The sequence below is a fragment of the Astatotilapia calliptera genome, chromosome 12 (genome assembly GCF_964374335.1).
Source record: "Astatotilapia calliptera chromosome 12, fAstCal68.1, whole genome shotgun sequence".
Classification (NCBI taxonomy): Eukaryota; Metazoa; Chordata; class Actinopteri; order Cichliformes; family Cichlidae; genus Astatotilapia; species Astatotilapia calliptera.
The window spans coordinates 35,423,864-35,446,922 of record NC_137433.1 but is presented as its reverse complement, the minus strand read 5'-3'; the positions used below and the strand labels follow the sequence as shown (position 1 = coordinate 35,446,922).

Genomic DNA, 23,059 nt, shown 5'->3' with positions numbered 1-23,059 from the left:
CAGGGTGGTCTGATTAACTTTGAGAAGAGAAGAAAGGTGAATTATTTCTTTTTGTTTGTTTGAAGTCATCATCAAAAATAATCTGGCGGTCCAAATCTCAAAGTCAAACCCTTTTTTCGGCTCTGCCCTCTTGTTGCAGGAGTTTGAGGTGATCGCTCAGATCAAACTGCTCCAGCTGGCCTCCAACAACTACAATTTCACTCAGGACAGCCACTTCAGGGAGTGGTTCGCCGGCGTGGACAAATACAGCGAGGCAGAGAGGTCAGTCATCACAGGCTCCTCCCTCTGTCTCTGACCCCGGAGGAAAGCAGGAAATCTGGCTGTTATTTTGATGGTGGTTGGATATCTGCAGTCATCCTTTAATTCTGACAGTGAAAAGGGGAATTTAACAAAACTTGGTGCCGTGCTTTAAAAACAACTAATATATATATTTATATATATATATAAACCCTCAAGTTTTGGCAGGAACACATGAAATGTTCACATGTTCCAAGATTTTTAGGAGTTTATGAAATGATTCACAGCACTGGCTGCCAGCATGAAGCGTGGGTTATTCAGTTTGTCCTCAGTTTTGCCGTCAGGATTAAAATATCTGCGTTTTGATGAAAATGGTGAAAATATCATTTCAGAGGAGGCGGTGAGGGGTTTAAAATAATACAAAACCATTAAAAATGACAGAATTATTTATGGAAGCAGTGGTGAAACCCACCAAATTTACACATCTGCAGGTGTAATGACCCAGCTCAGTGTTATCGGTGCTAACCGTGTTATCCTATCTCATCCTTGAGTTTATGTCTTTGAATTCCCATTTTCTCTCTTGCCGTCCTGACTCCCTCCTGTTCCCGCAGCTACAATCTGTCCTGTGAGATCGAGCCTCTGTCAGAGTCGGCGAGCAACACGCTCCGAGGCAAGAAGAACGGAGGAATCATGAAGCGCTGGAGCGAGTAAGTCGCAGCGTTAATACCATTGTTTTAAACTTGACCACCAGTCTTATTTTCATAACCCTCCTGTTACGGTGTCATCTGCAGTCGACAGTTGACGGAGGCCGGTTGCAGCAGTGCCGCAGGCTCTCACTCCAAGTCCTTTGACCACTCGCACTACAGGCCGTACCAAGGAGGAGGGGGGGACAGCGGCGACGCTCTCAGCGTCACCTCTGTCAGCTCGAGCGGATCAGACCTGGAGGATGTGAACGCCAGCTTCCTGTCAGACTCACCGGAGGGACACGAGAGAAAGGTAGAAAAAGCTGCACATAGTATTTTCTGCCACAATGTAAAACATGTGACAGCCACTTTTAAGCAGCTGTTTGTGAGGAGGGAAAAAAACAACAGTGGATCTGCTGGAAACGTTTCCTCATGTTTGAAGTCTTTGCTTTGAGCATAAAACTCGAAAGAAGGACTCAAATGGAGGACAGGGAAGCAGGCTGAATACAAAAGGGCGAGCCTTTATTGGACAATGTTAACTGCTACAAACTACAAGAAAACTTCAGCGGGGAAAACAAAACCGAAATTCAAAACAGGGCAGAAGGAGAGTCAGATAATGAAGGGCAAACACACACAAAACAAAAGTAAATAAAGACAAGGAAACACTTTAGACAATGGAAAAATGTAAACACAAAAAAGAAAATCAGTAAAATCAAAAAAGGGACCAAAACACACCGTAACTGAACAGAAAACCAGGCCTGGGTGGGACCTGTAGTCATTTGTACTGAAATCGTGTGACATTGTGACTACACCAAGGTTTAGCCTTCAAAATCAAGACGATATGAACGCTACGAATTATAAACATGTAGTTTAACGCTGGGTTTGACTTCACTGCTGAAATTCTACAAACATGAGTAAGAGTAGCCCACGCTGCCCCCTGGTGATCACTCACAGTTACAACAAACAGACGTGAGTTCCACAGTGTTATACTTAGAAAAACTCCCAGCGCACAGCCACACTGGGAGCTTAAGTCCTTAAGTCACAGGGATTATTCACAGAGCACATTTGTTCCCACCTAAAGTTCAGTTTATTTGAGCGTGATCTAGGTGTCCTGTGTGGAGAAAAATAATGGCTGTCATCGTGTCAGAGTGGTCTGGGGCCGCGCGATGACTGGTTCTGTTTTGTTTTCCTTTGTCCTCCTCCAGACGTCGACTCCTTCGGTGAAACTAACTGTCTCAGCACTGGGAAGAGAAGCTCCAGCTGCAGATACAACCTCAACGGTAACGGCTGCTATGTTTTTCTGTTCATTTCACACTGAAAACCTGAAATGGCTTGGATGACTGTCTGCAAACCAGACAGGGTGGGGTGGGGTGGGGTACTCGATTTAGAAAGCTGCAAACCTGCTCAGTAATAATTGTCCAATAATAATTCCCCTTATTATTAAGAAGAAAATTAGCTACAGATACCAGAATCGCTTACTGTAGCTGTAAACATGTTCATGTAAAGTTGGAAACTTTAACATGAAGCATTGATGGGGACTGACTTGCTTTTGGAGCCGCAAGTGATCTTTAGAGGAACTGCATGAGGTTTTTATTTCTTCAGTATTGGCTTCATTTTTCAGCCTCTCCCACCAACCTCTCCCTCTGATAACCTTTCAGTTCTGGGAATGTACGTCTCTGTCATCTCTGGACACGTCCGGGATGGGCTCGAGCTCTGGTTCAGCCTCCGGCTCCAGCAGCGCCTCCTCCTCCTCCGTCTCCTCCTCCACCCCGTTGTCGGCCTCGCGCTCACACAAACGCTCGGTGTCGGCTGTGTCGAACTACTCGACTCTGTCGCTGCCGTTGTACAACCAGCAGGTGGACGACTGCTGCATCATCAGGGTCAGCCTGGACGTGGAGAACGGGAACATGTATAAGAGCATCCTGGTGAGGGCAGAAAAACAGCTTTCAGGCTTTTTAAGAGGCAGTGAAGTCGGAGTTTTCTCTGTGTGTAAAGTGATGGTTAATAGTTAGGAACAGATGTTGATGTTCTGTCTGCGATTCAGGTGACGAGTCAGGACAAGACTCCGGCGGTGATCAGGAAGGCCATGATCAAACACAATCTGGAGCGAGAGAAGACCGAGGACTACGAACTGATGCAGAAAATCTCTGAGGACAAAGGTGATCATTTCTTTGTTTCATGTATTCATTATTGGTTTTTAACAGTGAATTTAATATTACGCTGCTTTTATGATACAAGTTCCTGATGCACAGTGAAAACTTCCATAAAAATATGAGAGTAATTAATAGTACACATGTGTTTTGTCTTAGTTGTTGTTAATTTAAAATGAATTTAATGGCCGATGTGTTGACTTGCATATATTTACAGTTTCTCATGTGGTGAAAGATAAAGAATTGATTTTCTTTCATGTCCCCCGAGAATAACACTGCTTAAACTCGTTAATCACCACTTGTTGCTTCTCTCTTTCTGACCTCGTCCTGCAGAGCTCCGGATCCCGGACAACGCCAACGTCTTCTACGCCATGAACTCCACTGCCAACTATGACTTTGTGCTGAAAAAGCGCGGCTTGGCACGGCCCATGCGGGCCAAGAACGTGGCCAGTTCGACGCTGCCTCGCATGAAACAGAAGGGACTGAAAATCGCCAAAGGGATTTTCTGAGGAGACTTCCTCTCTCCTCCTCCTCCTCCTCCTCCACTCACCCTCTTCCTCCTCCTCGATCACCTTCTCTGGCCTCCACTCGTCAGCTTCTGCTCAGGTGCTTGAGTTTTTGTTCAGACAAAAACTGGACACGCAATAGGAGGAACGACCAAGCGCACCTCGGGAAGCAGAGGAGCACCTTAACACTTAACTGTCGCGTCGTCGGGACCCTGAGAGGACGTTAAAAGGAACAAACAAACGAGGCGTGTTGGCTGCTTCAGCCGGCTCATGGAAAAGCATCAGATCTCCCGGTCCTTTTACGTTTCGTTTACAGCTGTTTACATCTTAACATCAGTTGGTCAGATCAGTCGTTTCTGCACCTTCGACAAAAACACTTTTTTTTTTCCTGCTTTTTTTTAAACCATGTTGCAGAGCCTCGTCCCTGTGTGATCACTCTGCGGTCTTCATGCTCGCACCCTCCTGCGTGGAGCAAACACTAACGGACAGAAAGGTGTCTGAATGTGATTCTACTTTTTCAGGGAGCTTTTGTTTCAAGCGCACCGCCGCCACCGCTTTTGCCCCGGTGGTCCCTGATGTCGACAGTGCCTGCAGGACTGCAGCACTTTAAGGTTTCGCTCTCTGCCGCCTCAGCATTTTAACACCAGCGACGCTGACGCGAGCGTGGAGAGATCTGGACTCTATAAACTCCTGAACGCTGCCATGTTACACATACACAAAAATAAAAGGTCACGTGGCCTGAAACAGAGACGTGGTGTCAAAACCAGTGGGCGCAGCCATGAATCACATGCCACTGTTTTCTTTTTATTATTATTATTATTATTATTATTATTATTAATTAATGAATCGTAACCACTACATGGAGAAGGATGCCACAGAGTGGGACAGAAACATGAGCTGAGAACAAGACACAAAAAAACTGAGTGTATATATCGATTAACACCATCTGTGCAGTATATTCTTTTCAAACGGACCACGAGATTTTGTTAACAGACTCGACGCTTTGTTCTTTTCTCTTTGTACATTTGTTTGCATCTCTCTCTTTGATATGGTGCTGCTACTTATCTTTCTGAAGACGTCATAATGAGCTGCACCTCACGTTTTTGTTTTTTCTCTTCCTCCTGACCACCAGCCGCCATGTAGGAACACAGAAACGTCTGAGGGACACGAGGCATTACAGAAATAATAAGTAAAAAGGGCCGCTCTGCCCGGTAGAGTCGATACTCTCTGTTTTAGCTGTGCTTCCAACATGGCGGCTTGGCTTTCATAACCATCAGTTTCCAAATGTGCCATGATGGGCCAGGTGAGCGCTGCGGTATCATCTGTGGTTTTTTACGTGTCTGTGATGGCAGCAGAGTCTTTCCTCTCTGGGCTCTAACTAACAGCACATGTGGGGGGGAAAAAGTAGCTTTGGGTGATTTTTAGGTTCTCTGTTCCTGTTAGCGTACAGAAGAGCTCCTGAATGTTTCGTGCGTAGGCGCCCAGGCGAAAGACTGTGACGCTGCCAGACTGAACACAGGGGAACAAACTCTTCTCTTTATGCTCTCTGTTTCTTTAAAGGTAAAAATCCAACCTTAAACACACTCAGCGCTGGTTTTTTAACAAGCAATTTTTGGTGACTTGCTTCAAATATTTGTGGTTGGTATTTCCTTCATTTCCGCAGGTGCTAAATGACAAAACTGAGTTGTTTCTTACAGCAGAAACACATCTGATCACAGCTAAACCGATGCCAGACTAATGTGGCTTAACCAAGAACATTTGCCAGATCTAATACAAAGCGGTGCAGAGGTGATAAACATAAACTGTATACTAAAGATGGACATACCCACTGTAACGAGCCATCAGTAGCAGGGGGTGAATCAGCTGAGCGACTAAGAGACACCGTCATAGGCTAGGGAATGACAACCACCTCTAATGGGGACCATGGTTTCCAAAGACTTACACAATATTATATGCACTAATACTTGAATCTAACAATTGAGACCATAAACTTAAGAGGAAACTGTTTCCTGAGGTCATAGGTCATGTGAGTAGTGTGGTCATTTTCTGTAATAGAAGTCTATTTGCAGCTGCAGGTGTCGCCCACTGCTGGCCATTAGATACAATAAATGACATCAGAGTATGTCTGTCTTCTTTCACACTGGTGAAAAGAAAACATCAAAATCTGTTGCAAAGCATTCTGGGAAGTGGAGGAAATGGGAAATTAAAAAAAAAAAAAGATTAAGTCATCGGAAACACGCTAAAATCTGAGGTTGGACTTTTTCCTGATGTGTTATTAATATCGCCACAACAACAAATCATCTGGCCTGTGCTGCGACCATGTTTTGCCTTTTTTGTTTGTTTTTTCATCTGCATGAAGGTCACGTACAAACGATCAAATGAATGAAACGCCTGTTAAAAAAGAAAAGAGTGATAGCAATATGGTGGTGATGATGAGCTGGAGGCACGGCGTCCGGCTGTCGTGGGTGTTGTTTGTTACCGCTGTGGCGTGAAATCCTTCGCTGTTGAACACTGTGACCTTCGACCCTTTCACTCTGCCCTCTCTGCCTGTTGATCGGCGCGTCCTGTCGAGCACTGTGAACCCAAACGTCTCATTCCCTTCTAATGATGTCTTAGTGAACATCCGCCCTTTGCTCATCTCTCAGGCGAGCAGCAAAGGCGGCAGGCTTGATCCTACATGTGCCAAAAAAACAAAACAAAACATGTAAAGACAGAAAAAGGTTGAACAGACGGGTCCTCTGCCTTTTCAGTTTGTTTGTTTACTGTTGTTTTCTAGAAGAAAAAAAGGGGAGAACACTATGGGAAAAAAAAAAAAAATGTGTTGACCCATTTCCCTGTGGAGACTGTTGTCCGAGAAACTTGAAGCAGACGTGTTTGTCAGGCGCTGACGTAAAAACTGCACTTTCATGAAAATGTTTTTCATGTTTTAAAATCTTTGTTTGGCATGTCTGAATCTTTTTTTCCAACCAAACATCACAGGCTGGATTACACGACGTGTCACACCAGACTTTGAGATCTTATGACCAATTTCTAGTAATGAAAACAGCTACAAAACTGGCATTTCTATGCGGGTGAAATTGCCCCAAGTGGCCAATAAAGGAACTGCAGTTTTGCCACTTTTCTTTCATCTAAGCAGTTTGTAACTTGCAGAGGACCCGCTTACACTTTATTAGTGAGCTGACCTGACCTCAAGTTTGAAGTCTTACCCTCTTTAGCCTCAACTTCCTAGAGGAAAATAGTACACACAGCTTCTTCTAAAACCAAAACTAGCAACATATATTTGAATATTTCACTCGTAGACTGCGTCTGATGGCATTTTCATGTGTTCCATGGCCTCAACTCAGCATAGTCACAGCAGCATCTGTTCTTTTTTACCTCATGCTGTTGGGATTTTTATCCATTCTTTTCTGGTTATCTATCAGGGTCGCTGGAGCCTATCGCAGCTAACATAGAGGGGGAGACGGGGTACACCCTGGGCTGGTCGCCAGTTTGTCGGCTAACAGATGGATAATCATTGACGCTCACAGTTGCACCTGCAGCCAATTTAGAGACACCAATTAACTGAACATGCAAACAGTGGGAGAAAGCCAGAGTACCCGTAGAGAGCCCACGAAGGCACAGGGTCTGGCCGGTCAGTGGATTCAAACCCAGGACGTTGTTGCTGTGAGGCAATGGTGCTAACCAACATATTGTTGTGATATCATCCAAGCCAATCAGTGCAGCATGCAGCCTTCTCCCTTCCTCTTTACACAACAGGACCTTGAAAATTTCATGCTATTTCTGTGAAAAATAGTTTTGTCTCCTACATGTCAGTAATTGATTACATAAATATAAATGAGAGAACAAATCTGACAAAAACAATCATTTTTATAAACAATAAGGCTGTGTTATAATCACTATTTGTCTTACTGTCAACATCTATCACTGAAAAGATCAAAACGTCCAAGCGTTAGTCTGCTTCTGAACCATTTCCCCCTTCACATAAATCCACATTCGGCTGACAATAAGCAAAACAGAACATCCCCAGCCTTAGAGTTTCACTTTTCCAAACGTGACCTGAATGCAGCATCAGTTCCTTCTCTGTACTGTTTGGTTGGAACGAAACTTTCACACTTTGAGTCCTGTTTTTTCTGGATGTTTGGAGTAATCGGAAAGCAGGTTTTCTGCAGCAGCTCCATCTCTTTGTGTAAGTGCGCGGACCTTTGTGTCAAATTTCCTGACCCTGCGAGCATTTCTGTGCTGGTGAGGTTGACGTGATGGACCAGTCTGTTTCGTTGTAGCCCGTGCTGACAGTGACATACCTTTTTGTGATTTGACCTGATTCTGTGCGAGTTTGAACAAAAAAAAGAAAAAAGGCTGCGTTTACAAGGAGAAAAAATACAACAAACTGGAAACCAGCTTTTGTGTGTGTGTGTGTGTGTGTGTGTGTGTGTGTGTGTGTGTGTGTGTGTGTGTGTGTGTGTGTGTGTGTGTGTGTGTGTGTGTGTGTGTGTGTGTGTGTGTGTGTGTGTGTGTGTGTGTGTGTGTGTGTGTGTGTGTGTGTGTGTGTGTGTGTGTATTTTAATTCTTTTATTTTGTTCCCTGAACTGTGCTCGGGTGCCATTTCCCATTTTAACAAAAAGATTTCAGAACTTTTTCTAACTGCTTCTTTGTTTTACTTTCCCCAAGAACACAAAACCTGTGTAGAAAACAGAAACTGTCCTTGATTGTCTTTGTTTATTTATTAATTTGTATATAAAGATTTTGTTTTGCATTGTACATTCTCTCCTTTCTTGGTTATAGATTAATATATTCATGTATATATGAATAAACATTAAGTTTATAAAAGTAAAAGGACTTTCTGTGTCTCTTTTGTGCTTATTTTTAAGGAGAACCTCTATAAACTTTCATGATTTCTGTGGTTTGTTTTTTTTTTAAAACAGTACATCCGATTTTTAGGTATCGGAACATAAAACTGATCTGGCCCTTACTGGGTATTAAACTTGAGGTAAACAGAGCTTTTGATGACCAACATATTACATCATGTCAAATTCTATTTAACAATAATGAAGCCAAAATCTAGAAGCACTGTGTGGAAAAACTTCAGTAACTTGTAGAACCACCTGTAGCAGCGATAACTTTAAGACCTTATCTCCTAAATGACTATCCATCTCTCACATTGTGAAGGAATTTTGGCCCGCTCTTTTTTTATAACTTTCTTAAGTTCCCACCACAGCATTTCAGTCAGGTTGAGGTGTGGCCTGAGCCATTGCCACCCCTTGATTCTTTCCTTTTTCAGCCATTGTGTTGTAAATTTGCTGCTGTGCAAAGATGGCATTTCATACAGAGGAGTTAATGGTTGACTCAAAGACTGTAAGGGGCCCTGGGCCCGTGGTAGCAAAACTAGCCTAAGTCATTAGCCCTCCACCACCATGCTGACAGCTAGTATGAGGTGTTTGTGTCCTCTTTGATGAGACGCACCTGAGTGCTTTCTACATGTGTCATCTCAAACTGGAAATCATAGACTGATGTCATAAAGCTGTTTAACACACTCAAAAATGCTAAACATGAACTCCTGTGTAAGATACAGGAGGTATGATTATTACCATGGTCATATTTAGGGTCTTCCTTTGTAAAATGTAGCATTTTCATAGCATGTCAATGGAAAATTATTATTTCATTTATTTTAGTGTTTTTTGGGATGATTTTCGATGCGGTGACACCTAAACAGAGCTGTTTAAATTGTCTCACTAAACATAAAAAAATTCAAATAGGCTGCTCGACGCGTATGTTCTCCGTCATCTAACTGGGACAGAACGAGCTCGTCGTCACGTGCGCCTGCGCAGTGGCACAGAGCTTTGTTATTTCAGTATGGCGCTGAGCAAAACGTTTGGACAAAAACCGGTAAAATTTCAGCTCGAGGAGGATGGAGACTATTACATGATCGGATCGGAGGTCAGTATTTAACGTATTCGACAGTCTGTTGTTGTAAATATATACGTGTTTGAACGGATAATGCCTCGTTTAATCTGGTGACCAATCCGTTAGCTTATCTTAGCCTAGCATAGTTTAGCTAACGACGCCAGTAGCGCTGAAGCTCATTCATTGATTTCAGATCTGTTGCTAAATAATTTTAGAACCTTACCACCGGGGAAGAAAGTCCACCTATGTTCTGGTGTTTCAGATTGACATTTAACTTGAAAACTTGCACCCGGATGTTTGCTCGGTTTCTGCTCCCGAACTGCTAGTAATCAGCTGGGTAGTTAGCGGTGTTTAATATAACAAAAGAGATAATTTTACTCGATTTGTGTCGTTTCTGGGTCTGTAATTCAAGATGGTGTATCACCTGACACTTCACAGTGTTCTTACGGGTTTCTTGGTCTGTTCGGAGTTACGTAGCTTAAATGAACGTCGCACCGTTGTAAAATTGTAGGGCTCATTGTTGGCAGGGCAGGTGTTTTCCAGTACTTTTCCTACATCCTACCTTTCCAGCTTTTAGCTAGAAACATCTTCATGAACAGTTGCAAGTTTGTTCTGGAAGCTTAAGATTTTTCTGCATTCATGAAACAAGGCCTTTAAAAACGTGTCTTTAACATGCACATTGTAGGCTGGAAAAAAAGCAGCTGTTGATAATGCATATTTGTTTTCCTGGCACAAATGGAGGGTAGAAATGACAAAAAAATATCCAGAGAAATGGTGTAACTACTAATTGTCAGTCAATCAATAGTCCTGATTGAATTTAATATTTACATATTTAGGGATCATGACAGTTTGGTGACTAAAATGACAGAATGGGGCTGTCATTTCATTTAATGATTGCATTTCACAATGAGAATCAGAGACTTTATTAATCCCAGAGGGAAATTGAGTTGTCCATATGTCTGTTAGCAGCAGGAAGGAATGACCTCCTGTAGCGTTCCCTCAGACAGCGAGGTTGAAGGAATCTGTTGCTGAGAAAAAATTGTGTTTATCAAACGAATACTGTCTCTGTTATGTCTCAAAAGGTTGATTCTGTTCATCTGGACGTAGTGTTTTTAGTTGGAGAAATGTTTTGTCACTCATCCAAGTGACTTCTTCAGTCTCAGCTGACTGCAGGTTTCCCCAAACGTATAAACAGCACATTTGCACAATAGCCCACTGAATGACCAATGGGCTGTGAGGTGAGTGACGAAATGTTTCTCCCACTGAAAACGCTACGTCCAGTTGAACAGAATCAACCTTTTGGGATTTACTGGATGATTGAGCATGCATCAAGACAGTCTCTGTTATCTATTCCTTTGTTAGCCATTAACCAACATATTGTTGGTTAATTTAACAATGGTTTTAAATTATTTGAATGCAAAACGTGTATTAGTTGTCAATACCTTATATCACCATATTGCTGCCTTCCTGTGTTTTACACTTCCTTTTAGGTTCTGGCACACAGAAATGAGCCAATTCCTGTTTATAAATTAAAAAAAATAAAAATAAAAACATCTGTAGAAATAGGAAGCATGCCATTACAAATCCCAATAACATACATATACACCCCAGTGTTATGCAGAGTGAGAGAGCATCATTATTTCTACCTGTGGTTTCTGGTTGGAGAATAAATCGAAACAGTCCATTTCCTGCTGCTATATTTACTTTTGCACTGTTCAGCAATAATGAGACCTGAATCTCTTTTGGTTTGGCGTTACTCTGGCATATGAGCAACCCGATATAAGGGCAGGGCATAATATATTCCCCATAAAAAGTATAAAATATACAAAATGCACTACAATACAAAAAAACTTCTTTTTTTTTATAGTAAGAAATTACCTAAATGTGAAAACTTGTTATTGAGATTCTCTTCATGATCGCCTTGTCCATGTCTTTGTTTGTCCAGGTGGGAAACTACCTTCGCATGTTTAGAGGCTCCTTGTATAAAAGGTACCCGTCATTATGGAGAAAACTGGCGTCGGTAGAAGAACGAAAGAAAATCGTGGAGTCATCACACGGTCAGTAGAGAAAAGCTCGGTCTCCTCTGAGGGTCTTTCCAGATTTATACAGAAATTGCTTGCAGTCCAGCAGGGGGCACTGAAGAGGTAGAACACAAAGAGTCTGAGTCAACCAAGCTGAACTTCTGCTTACATTTTATTTTTTTCTCACAGCACTCATAATTTGTCTAAACTGAAATAAAGTGACACTTATGTCATTTAATCTTTCTTGCATTGAATGTGATTTTGCCCACAAAAGGATTTGTGACAGGACCAGTACCTTGATGGTGACAGTTTTCCAACAATAACTCATTTAAATGTCAGAAGTGTTCATGTTCATCTGTTTGCTTTTGCAGAATTACAGATTGTAATCTTTTTTTATTTACAGATGTGGTGAAGGTTATGTAATCTGACACATTGTTTTATTTGTTCCGCTCAATCTCACCTTCAGTTCATTGGCTGCTGCTTCTTTGTTGATTTGAACGACCTCTTTCTTCTCATTCAGACCATGGCTACACTCAGCTGGCCACCAGCGTGACCCTGCTGAAGGCTTCTGAGGTCGAGGAGATTCTTGAAGGAAATGACGAAAAGTACAAAGCGGTTTCTATCAGCACTGAGCCTCCCGCCTACCTCAGGTACCCCCATTACTTATAAAATTTACAAAACAGGACAACATCCCCTACTGTGTGTCATTATAATTTTAGTTATTTATTTGTTAGAGATGAGAGATCTGTTTTCAGTCACGTAGATAATAACACAAAAATATAGATTATGTTTTGGGTGAATCGTGTGGACGTAAATACATAAATGTGTAAATAACACCTTAATATCTATTAAGGAAACAACAAACAATTGCATTAAAAGAGGAGAGGAGAGCGGTCCAGTTCAGAGACTACCCTTACAAACAGGAGGAGAAACTATCCGGAGAGACCGAGAACACTGGCTGTAAACATGCTAGCTTATTCTTTTAACATGATAATCCTTTGACTGACTCACTTTTGAAGCCATCCTAAAGTGGCTGTTAGAGGAAGTGCTGGCACTTCTGTCATATTAGCTTTTTCACTGGTTTTTGCTGCGTTTTTATAAAGATGTGCTGCACCAGGTATGCTGATCCACTTGTGAAGCTGTGCTCTTACAGAGTTTCATACACCTCCTCCTGCCTCAACCCTGCAGATAAGAAAATCTAGTCAACAAGGAGCTAGAGCTGTCATTTGTTTTGTCTGCTAAAAGGCCTCAAGGACAGTCGAGTCCTAAAGCTCCATTTAGGCTAACCCTTTCCAGGCCTCCCGGATAGGAGTCAATTCCAGAGACTCCATTAAATACATAACATCGCACTTTATTTACTTTAGATCCTAATCTCTCTGTGTTTGTCTCCCGCCAGGGAACAGAAGGCAAAGAGGAACAGTCAGTGGGTTCCCACGCTGCCCAACAGTTCCCATCATCTGGACGCCGTGCCCTGCTCCACCACCATCAACCGCAGCCGACTGGGCCGGGACAAGAAGAGGACCTTCCCCCTGTGGTGAGCATCGAGCTGTTGGAGAGACTGAAGAGCATTTAGTATTGGAGTGCACGAAAATCAACACACATTCTCTCCAGTAGAAGATGTTATACTGTGGATCTCTGGCTAAAGTTTCTATGTTTTAATAATAATAATAATAATGGGATTCCTTCTTAATATCTTTGATTGTATCTGTCAAATACAGGTCATTTAAAAAGGAACATAAATAAACACAAATAAATAATTGTGAGGCAGATTAAAACAGATTTTAAATAATGTATTTCCAATAAAGTGAAAACATGCATTTCTTTTTATTTTTGGTACATTTGACTTGTGCCGATTGATGAAAAGAGCAACACATCTTCTCTTTTAGCAAGGATAAGAAGGGTGATTTTTCTGTTTAAAGTTTTGTTATATTTAATGAAAAGGTTTTATTTTAATATCTGTTATGAATAATTTCTAATAATATTGAATTTGCATCTTCAGTGCTTAATGTCGTTGCACACAGAAGCAGATCTAACGAACTAAATTTTAGAGCAAAGACTAACTTACAGATAAAAGTTTTATGTTTAAAAATAAAATCTATCATTTATATCTTTCAGACCATCCGGATATTTAACTGTTGATTTTTATTTTCTTTGGTTATAATTTCTTATTTCTTGGGGTGGTTCTTTCCCAGCTTTGATGACCACGATCCAGCAGTGATCCATGAAAATGCCACTCAGTCCGAAGTCCTCGTTCCGATCCGCCTGGACATGGAGATTGAGGGGCAGAAGCTCAGGGATGCGTTCACCTGGAATATGAACGGTAACGTCACCACATCCTCTCAGCTTGGAAATTTAGTAAGTCAGCACGAGACTATAAACTTGTTCTCCTTTCCTGGAATTTACAGAGAAGCTCATTTCACCCGAGATGTTCGCTGAGATCCTGTGTGACGACTTGGACCTCAACCCGCTGGCCTTCGTCCCCGCCATCGCCTCCGCCATCCGACAGCAGATCGAGTCTTATCCGACAGACAGCCTCCTGGAGGACCAGACGGACCAGAGGGTGATCATCAAGGTGATGCTCACTCCACGTAAACGGACGTGTTCATACCTGTAGCACAGAAAAGTTTACCCAGTCTTCTTCTCTTCTTGTTCCAGCTTAACATCCACGTTGGGAACATCTCTCTGGTGGACCAGTTTGAGTGGGACATGTCTGAGAGGGAGAACTCTCCAGAGAAGTTTGCCCTGAAGCTTTGCTCTGAACTCGGCCTCGGCGGCGAGTTTGTCACTACCATCGCCTACAGCATCCGCGGTCAGCTGAGCTGGCACCAGAGGACGTACGCCTTCAGGTACGGGATCACAGAGGCAGTCTAAGCAAGGCGAGAAAGCAACAGAAGATTTGTTGGAGAAATAATTAGTTTTGGTATTTAATAAATATCTGTCTAATAGTTTGATAAAATGATTTTATTCTGCTGAACATTACGCATCCATGAGCTGAGGATGTGCGGCGTTTCATCACAGAGCCTTCATTGAAAGCTAAATGTTGTAAACGCCAATTCACCCGACTTGGATTTAAAGATGATTTCAATCCAGTTCAGGAGATAAGGATATGCCTTTCTTTACGTATTAATTACTTACAGAACCCTGAGGTATGTATAAGTATCCCCTGTGAGGCTTCAGACTGAGTCAGTATGTGACTCATGCAAAGCTGCTGTAGTTAAGTCAAAGGATAAAAAATATAGAGGTGGAAATGTGCAGAAAACATAATATAAAGCTGAAAAGACCATAGTGAGCTGATAAAACGGCACCTTTCCTTCAAAATGTAATTGGTATGTCATTTAATACAATTTATGGGAAAAACATTAACATGATGTTATAGGCTGTAGTGTCATTTTATGACCTCCTGACAGTTTCCTTAAATCCAGAGGAGCAGTGAACAAAATTCCCCCAAACACTGACACGTGAAATTGAGGACTTCCTTGATAATGTGGTATCCAGGCTGCCTGCATCTCGTAGCCAAAATGTATGCGTACCCTTTCAACAGTGTTATTTCGTGCAGTTGAATGCTAGGAACCCTGCACAGCAACGATGTGCACTTACTGGGTAATTTCATGAGTTGTCATCTTTACAAGTATTACATTTATTTTCTGATATTTGAAAGTCTTTAGTTAAACTCTGAGCTTGCAGAAACCCCGAGCAGCAGATAGTGTTGAAATTTTTGGGTGTGTGTTTGCTGTTGGTGCAGTGGCCATCTGGCTGCGACCTTTGACCGGTCAGAAGTGGAAGGGTTTTGGATTCGGGTCTCTTTGGGTGGGTGCATTTCCTCTGCCCTCGGCTGAAATGTCGCCGCCTGTCTGCTGCCGTCAGACGAGAAGTGATGAAATGTTTGAAACCCCGACGGCAGCGCTGATCTCTGTCACAGCTGGACTTCAGCTGTGGAAGAACTACTTTAGGACCGTTTGTTTTGCTGCTTCTTTCATGGCAACGAAGAGTGATTGATGAAGTGTTTTCACTGCAAACAGTGCAAAGAAGAGTCACACTGAACAGAGTTCAGCATCAGGGAGTGTGGTAACGAGCTGCTTCTGCCAGCGGTTGCTCACGACGGCGGTCAACAGTTACAAAAACATGAGTTCAGGCCATTTCGGTGCCTCATCTTCTGCTTGTTTCTACATCAGTTTTCGACTTCTTGTGATGTTTTTAAAATATCTGCAAAGTCAGGAATGTTATTTGTTTCATGATCAAAAACATGACAAACATCGTAGCTGCAGAAAACTGTATTTAGTTGGTGTAACGGAAACTGTGTTCGGTACTCGTCTTTGAACCTCATGACTGGAAAACATTTAAACTCAATGACATCACAGTGTGAGCTGCAGCAGGAAGCGGTCGTTGTAGTAAAGGAAACTGAATTAAAGTCTCTGTTGGTTTTTCTTTTGCAGTGAAAACCCTCTGCCCACAGTGGAGATAGCAATCAGAAACACAGGTGATGCTGACCAGTGGTGCCCCCTGCTGGAGACGCTGACAGACGCAGAGATGGAGAAGAAGATCAGAGACCAGGACAGAAACACAAGGTGGGTGTGGCCTGTTATTTTAAATCATTATTTGATTAGCTGGAGAGAAAAAAAAAAGGAGTCGGCTGATAAACTGAATCAAATAAACTCCAGAACGTGGATGAATGATCCAACCTCATCAACTGAAAACGAGACATCACTACATTCGATAGTTTGGATTCTGTCCCTGTTATCATGCAGGCTGACGTTGGCCAGCATCAGCCTGAAAAAAACACCAAATGATCCAGAGAGGAATCAGAAGTCCTGATGTTGAGCGTAGTTTTTCCATTAAAACTAAGCAAAGGTTAAATGCTAGTATTTATTTATTTATTTTTTACAAGAATATCTTGCAGCCGTTAACGGTCCCAGCTTTTAATGGTGGTTTCTTACATGAATACAAGGTCGCTTTAACCCTCACGTTTGTCTTCGTGTATCTTGCTTGAAAGACTTTTCACCGATGGTTAAATTTCAGCCAAATTATTCTAAATGTGAATATTTTATTTCTCTGTTTTGAGAAAAAGAAGTGTGGATTAAACAAAAAACCTTTTTGGATACCTCTACTGATGCTCTGTTCTTCTTTGCTGCACAGGCGAATGAGGCGACTCGCGAACACGGCTCCTGCGTGGTAAACAAAGCAGCACTGGTGCCCCCTACTGGAACAGCGCTCATACCATCGCAGTATGACATCATCTCGGTTTGCAACATCGGCCGTGAAGAAGCTCCTCCGTCACAGGATGGAGGGTTTTCCTGCTCTGCCCGGACCTCCGTCAGCTGTTCCCCATGTTGTTGTTATTTTTTTATGATTAATATTGATAATTCTGTTCAGTTTGGCAAAGACCCTGGTAGGAAATTCGCCTCCTTTGTGTTTCCCTTTGACACTCAGCGTGGAGAAGCTGCTCTCTCACTTTGACCACTGACTGTCTTTACCTGACCACAGAGGGAGGGAAACACACACACCAGTCTCAGATAATATATTATGTTGTGTTTGTTGTCTTTTTTTGTACATTTTAATAATTCTTAAAAAATAGTAATAAAAAAGACAAAAAACAATAAAGCACTTGGTATTCTGTTTAGTTTATCAGTGAGTTTGCTGCTGTTATTGCTATTAAATCAAGTTATTTTGTTGTAGGTTTATATAAAGCTGAAATTTCCCAGGCATCGGCTTTAATTGAGTCTCCTTAAAAAGATGGAGCGAGCGATCATTTAAAGGATCATTACAGCTTGTTTAAAAAGTCAACATGCTTCTCATTTATGTCTTTATAGTGGCTCTGTGGGTCCTGCATGCTCTGATGGAGAGTTTCAGGGGTAAAAGGAGCCAAATGGTGCCAGTCTCCCCCCCCCCCCCCCAAAAAAAAGAATTCCTAAAAAATTCCCTATCAATCAGTTCAAATTGACTGTAGCTTAAATGTTTTCCAGTCATGGTTTTAAGGCCTCTCCTGGAGGCCTCCTAGATGGTCGTGGTCTTGTCCAGCCAGGACGGCTGCATAACATAAGTGTTACATAGATAATCTTCTAATGTTTGGAGTTTCTATCCATAAATCCCCCATAAAATTCAATTTAAAAAAAATAATTTGGAGATTTCTGAATTATTCCCCAAATGTCCTTTCATGTGGAAACAAACCAAAAAACAGTCTGACCCCTGACTTGATACTTACGAGCAGCACTGTTGCACAAGATGATGAAGTGCTTGTTTTGTTGTCGGGGTCCCACTGAGGCTGGTTGCTGTGTTGTTGTGCTAAGCAGTTTCCATTTTGTTCCCAGTGTTTGAGTCACAAAGGCGGTGGGTGAAAGTGCAGCGTGTGCAGGCGGCTTTCAGGCCGTCGGCAGTTCAGTCAGGCAGCAGCAGGAAAGCAGAGAGCAGAGTTACGGGTCAGTCCTGCTCCTTTCACTTCGTCCTCACCTGAGATTACACATCTGCTTAATAAAACGAAAGCAGGAGGTCAAAATCAAGATGCTCCACAGTTCAAATTACAGATTTGACAGGGGCCAGAACCAGCCTGCTAAAGGGGTGTCAAACATAAGGACTGGGGAACAGAATCTAACTGTCAAAGACGCCAGTCCGGCCCACTGAGCGGCTTTGGAAAATATGAAAGAGTGCATAGATTTTTAACTTCTGGCTTTATTTAAAGTTTTACAGCTTTTCCTCGTATGCATTTGTTTTACCTGGCCTTAAAAAGGAATGAGGCTGTATGTGGCCTAAATGCGTGCGACACCCCTGATCTAGATAGTTTTTCTCTTGATCAACAGTGTTTTCATTTTTGTTTAGCTCAAAAGATTATTTAACAATTCTCGACCATCCATTTTCTCCTCCTAGAAATCAGCTCAGGTAATGTTTAGAACATTAAACTTGCATGTAGGCACCAATGCAAGTTTTGTTTTGGAGCCTTTTTTCCAATAAAGACTGGACATCGGTAAGAGATGTTGTCATTAAACGTGTTTGCGGCGTACCCTGGACTCAAAATCAGCTTTCCCAACTATAAAAAGAAGAAAACCAAGATCAGAAATTCACTGAATTGGTATTTATTGGTAAAATAACAAAAACAAACTTTAAAAAGAATTATTGCCATTCTCCTAATTTATTTGCAGTATTGTAACAGAGGTTTTCCTGCTTTTTTTATTTTATTTATGTAATCGGTTCCATGCGTTCATCATATAATTTTCAAATTTTGTGTGATGGTAGATACCAATAACAATGCGAGCTGAGGAGAAACCATATCGAGTAATACATCATATATCATATCATATGAAAGGGCACGGAGAGAGCTGTGCAACAGGCTTTTTATTTTTTCAACATGACGCTTGCAACGTCACAACGATGCTACAAAACAATGTTTCAGTATATCCCTCGCCCTTCGGGGGGAGTTGCACTCTGGGTGCTCTTGTTTTATATTTGTGCTCATTTCTCCTTTTCCTGCATCATGTGTGGAGCAGACTGAGGTGAAATATTAACTGATGACAACGCGGTATGTTTGCCATCAGTGTAAGAAAAATCCCAAACAATTGTGGCATTTAACCAATGTCTCCTTACTGTTGACCTTATTACAGCGTCCCTCTGACTGAGCTCGTCATCCACATCATCTCACTCAACCAGTTTGCTGTGAAGTATAAAACCTGCACATGTACAGAGTAAAGCTGTTGGTGTAGCAAACTGTGGACCCTCCATGTCCATCCATAGTGAAAAGTTTTCAGCTTGTTCTTCCATTTCTGGTCCTTTTTTCTTGTTAAGGCAAATGAAATCTCTGTGGTTACAATACGCTGAACAAAGCTAAATATTCAGTCTATACAGCTTTACAGTCCTGTGGCGGTCTGTGTCTGACTTTTCACAGCTCTCTGGGCTCTCAGTTGTGTTGCTCCCCATTCGGCTGCAGGGCTCCACCCTGCTGCTGCTCCTCCAGGAGGGGACGGTAGTCTGGGTCCTCTGGCCGATCAAACATGGCCCGTCTGTTAGGAGAGAACAAAACGACGCTTGTGTTCATTTTCACCTCATACCGTACCGTGCAAAACTCTTGAGTCACCTCACATTTCTTCATATTTGGATTCCAAGGAGTCAGACTTTTTTTTATTGTGCCTTATCTTAAAGTGCTGTTGTCTAGTCCTTGTACCTGACCATTTTAAGGTTTCTCTTTGGTTTGCTAAGTTACTTAACAATGACGTGCTGAATTGTTTAAGCATAAAAAAAGCACAAAACTTAAGGCACCAATGTTGTGTGTACATATAACCCACAACTTAGCAAAGAACCAATTGTAAATGTTATCTTTAGGCATTTTGTTACTAGCAGTCTGTTACAAAAACACATAATTTGTTCACATCTCTTTGACTGAAAATGTTGCAGTTTTGGAGGCATAAAACAGAGTTCACTAACAAGATGATTCCCAAAGAGCTGAAAACACATCTCAGCATGGTGTGCAGTATGTCCATAAAAAAAGAAAATCTGAGAACACTGAACAAGTGAACAGTACCTAAAAGTCATGTATTTAAGGAATTGGAAAAAATACAGCAAAGACCTGACACGGGACGTGAGAGATCTGATCCTTCAGTTGATCATTTACTGTTCACTGAAGCCTCATCGGAAAAGCAATTCTTAAGAATGGGAAACAGGAAGGAAAGTCTGAGGTATGCCGAACTACACAAGAACTGTGTGTGTGTGTGTGTGTGTGTGTGTGTGTGTGTGTGTGTGTGTGTGTGTGTGTGTGTGTGTGTGTGTGTGTGAGAGAGAGAGAGAGTGTACATCCATCTGTAAAACATGGTGGAGGCTCTGTCAGGGCTTGGGCTGCATTTCAGCCAGTGGTGTTGGGAATTTCGTCAATAGTTATGGAATTATGAATTCAGAAGTAGGATGTTGATCCACCATGCAATACCATCTGAAAATGCATGTGATTGGCAGCCTCATTTTTCAGTATGGCAATGAACCCAAACACACAGCCAGTGCAGTATAAGCATCCCTGGACATAAAAAACAAAAAAAACAAACACATAATGGAGCACTGTCAGTCTTGGTTTGGCCTCCCGAGACCCCGAACCTCAACACTGAAGCAGTGTGGGATCATTTTGACAGAGAACAACAGAAGGGAGAGATTTGGATGTCCTTCAACAAGCCTGGGAAACTATTCCTGAAGACTACTGAAAGAAATTAAGAGAGAGCTGCCCCACAGAGTTCAGACTGTCATAGAATAAATGTGGTCATTCCAAATACTGCCTTTCAAGCTTGTTATAATTGTACAAACACTTTTGGCTTATATGCTGTATTTCCATGTATATTTGCACGTTTCAATAAATTGCTGCACCAGTTTCCCATTTTCCTAGCAAAATATAAAAGGTGTATAGGTGGTATAACCAGTATTGAGACCGAGTTTTCAGACTGTGCCTCGACTGGTCATCTCTCTAAGAAAAGAGTTTCCACATGTTGGACTTCAGCTGAATAAACACTGGTTCTTACAGAAGTTCTGGAGTCATCAGCAGCTTCCTTCCTCCCGGCTGGTTTGGAAACACATCTTCAAGGAAATAGTACATGTGACCGACACTGATACCTGAGGAGAGAATAAAGTCAGACACCCGAATTTCAAATAAACTATTGGATCGGATAAGGGGAAGAATTAGTTAGTCGGTTGAGTCAGCCGGTCTTTTCCTAAAAAGCGCCTTTTGCCAACCATTCATGTTAACTGGTGTTAAATGAATGAGCAGAATTCGAGTCGTCTCATACCAAGCAGGTCGACCACGATGGAGTTCCCGAGCAGCAATGAAAATCCCATGAGCACCCAGGGAAGAAACGGGGCCTGAAAGTTCAGGAGGCCGAAGAAGTTCATACGTATGAGCGGATGTCTTCTACTCCACACATACACCAGCATGATGATAAAGGCCTGACCCAGGAAGAAGATGTTGGCGAACAGACCGAACAGCTGCGGGACTTCAGGTTAAATAAAAACATTCACCTATTCATCAAGAGTCAAAGTTTAAGAGGACAAACTAACCTGAACAGTTGGAGCTTTAGTTTAAGAGAGAAAGCTATTTATTTGAAGAAACAGGGTTTTATACATCTGTTAGTCAGACAGAACTGGAATATAACCCCACAGTAGCTGATTAAGCTAAACAAAAAGAAGAAACAAGTTTTTCCATCTCATCTCTGCAGGTAGAGACAATGTTGTTGTTTAATGAATGCTAAACCCTCCACAATAAAAGCCAAACTATGACATTCCCGTCATTCCAGCCAACCATGTTACATGTTTATAGCAGAATTAATCCTGCAGTTCAAACTCCCCATGAAACACAGCATGACTGCATAAACCTGCACAATAACTGTTTAACAACCACCCAGAGACAAGTCTGTGGTAAACCCACTCACAACAGCATCATTAACCTGGAATCTGAGCAAACTGCTGCGCATCATCAAAAAGAGGTGCACTCTGTACAGCGACTGACTTTACACACTTGGAGCCTGCAGACGTCTGCGGAAGTCTCTGACTGACATTTCTGATCAAAGTGGAAATAAGTCTTAAATTATCTGTGGAAAATCTGGGAACAGGATTTCACAACTAGTTTGGATGCCGCCAATCCAGGCAAATTACACAAGTCGACATACAGTGGGACTTTCAGTGACAGAGAAGAGAGCTTGTGTTAAAGTCAAAGGATCTTATTCCAGATTTTCTTCATCTTATGCCATCCCATAGCTGTGGTTGTTTACCCATCACTCATCCTTCGCCTAAACACGTTAAAGGATACAGTGATCACGATCCCTCCAAACAGGAACATGAAAACAAAGTCCGCCGTCCTGCCCCGAAAACAGCCTTCCTCCAGCATCCGACAGTATCGATAGCTTACTTTCAGTTAAGGTCTGCTCAGCTCTGCTGCAGATTTCACCATAATGTGAGCTTCAATTCGGTAAACTTTCATATTAAGATACAGAAAAAGATACAGAAAGATGATGTTGAACACGAAACTAAATCCGAGAGAGCCGAAGAACAGGAAGCTGGTTATCAGGCGCCATATCTGAGAAAGAGAGGGAAGAGGAGTGTAACAGTGATGATATAACACATAATTAACTCAAAGTTTCAGTTAAATAGTTGGTAAATGGTACCTGGTATCTCCTGATGATGAGCTCTGGGTTAAAGTAGAGCTGAAATGGGCTGATGAACTCAAGTTGCTAAAAAGTAAAATACAGCCTAAAATTAATTAATTCTGGGTAGCTTGTATGATTATTCGCTATAACTAACTGGAAGTTCACTTAAAAAGTCCTTGATGTCATTACCCTCTGCAAAACCTTCACCACCACCAGGGGGCAGCATTTTACCAGCAGGTGTGTTGAAATGTTTTTAGATGTTTGCTGCTCTTCTTTTACCTTTTGATAATTGTTCTATACCTGGTCTTTCAGCTGCTCCTTTTAGGGGTTGCCCCAACCAATCATCTTCCTCCATCCTATCCTAGCCGTAGCATCTGCTTCTGTCACGCTTGCCCTCACATGTCCCACTTCACGAAACCCATGGATCATTCATTACTGTAGTGCCCCCGTTTTCCTGGCAGCTCC

General features: G+C 42.1%; 2 protein-coding genes and 1 pseudogene across 8 annotated transcripts in view; 2 read left to right on the top strand and 1 right to left on the bottom strand.

The window, feature by feature from the left end:
* The window catches only part of LOC113033563 (ral guanine nucleotide dissociation stimulator), a 59,405-nt gene extending 50,996 nt beyond the window's left edge, over positions 1-8,409 (top strand). For all 6 annotated transcript variants that reach the window (XM_026187508.2, XM_026187506.2, XM_026187507.2 and 3 more), the window contains exons 11-18: positions 4-36; positions 140-261; positions 849-944; positions 1,029-1,233; positions 2,126-2,200; positions 2,579-2,845; positions 2,965-3,079; positions 3,404-8,409. In XM_026187508.2, coding sequence (XP_026043293.1) covers positions 4-36; positions 140-261; positions 849-944; positions 1,029-1,233; positions 2,126-2,200; positions 2,579-2,845; positions 2,965-3,079; positions 3,404-3,579 — 1,089 coding nt within the window. In that variant the 3' untranslated portion in view covers positions 3,580-8,409. The remainder of the gene's footprint in view (positions 1-3; positions 37-139; positions 262-848; positions 945-1,028; positions 1,234-2,125; positions 2,201-2,578; positions 2,846-2,964; positions 3,080-3,403) is intronic.
* A 944-nt stretch (positions 8,410-9,353) lies between these two features.
* smarcb1a (SWI/SNF related BAF chromatin remodeling complex subunit B1a) lies at positions 9,354-17,096 on the top strand. The gene is made up of 9 exons (XM_026187923.2): positions 9,354-9,510; positions 11,423-11,534; positions 12,019-12,148; positions 12,895-13,032; positions 13,691-13,818; positions 13,904-14,070; positions 14,154-14,344; positions 15,932-16,063; positions 16,632-17,096. Exons 1-9 carry the CDS (start codon positions 9,427-9,429, stop codon positions 16,669-16,671), a joined length of 1,122 nt encoding a protein of 373 aa, XP_026043708.1. The 5' UTR covers positions 9,354-9,426; the 3' UTR covers positions 16,672-17,096.
* Positions 17,097-18,808: 1,712 nt separating this feature from the next.
* Positions 18,809-23,059, bottom strand: part of LOC113033880 (stromelysin-3-like) — a 41,154-nt pseudogene continuing 36,903 nt past the window's right edge. Inside the window, exons 12-17 of the transcript XR_013900788.1 lie at positions 22,613-22,678; positions 22,451-22,524; positions 22,258-22,351; positions 21,242-21,437; positions 20,978-21,068; positions 18,809-19,483 (exon numbers count right to left, since the gene is read on the bottom strand). The product of XR_013900788.1 is annotated as a stromelysin-3-like (transcript). The remainder of the gene's footprint in view (positions 19,484-20,977; positions 21,069-21,241; positions 21,438-22,257; positions 22,352-22,450; positions 22,525-22,612; positions 22,679-23,059) is intronic.

What these genes read in the sequence shown, in the direction of transcription:
- smarcb1a (XM_026187923.2), top strand. Translation starts at nt 9,427, where the DNA reads ATGGCGCTGAGCAAAACGTTTGGACAAAAACCGGTAAAATTTCAGCTC. An exon ending in GAGCCTCCCGCCTACCTCAG is followed by an intron (nt 12,149 to 12,894) that starts GTACCCCCATTA and finishes GTCTCCCGCCAG; the next exon opens with GGAACAGAAGGCAAAGAGGA. An exon ending in ACCAGAGGGTGATCATCAAG is followed by an intron (nt 14,071 to 14,153) that starts GTGATGCTCACT and finishes TTCTTGTTCCAG; the next exon opens with CTTAACATCCACGTTGGGAA.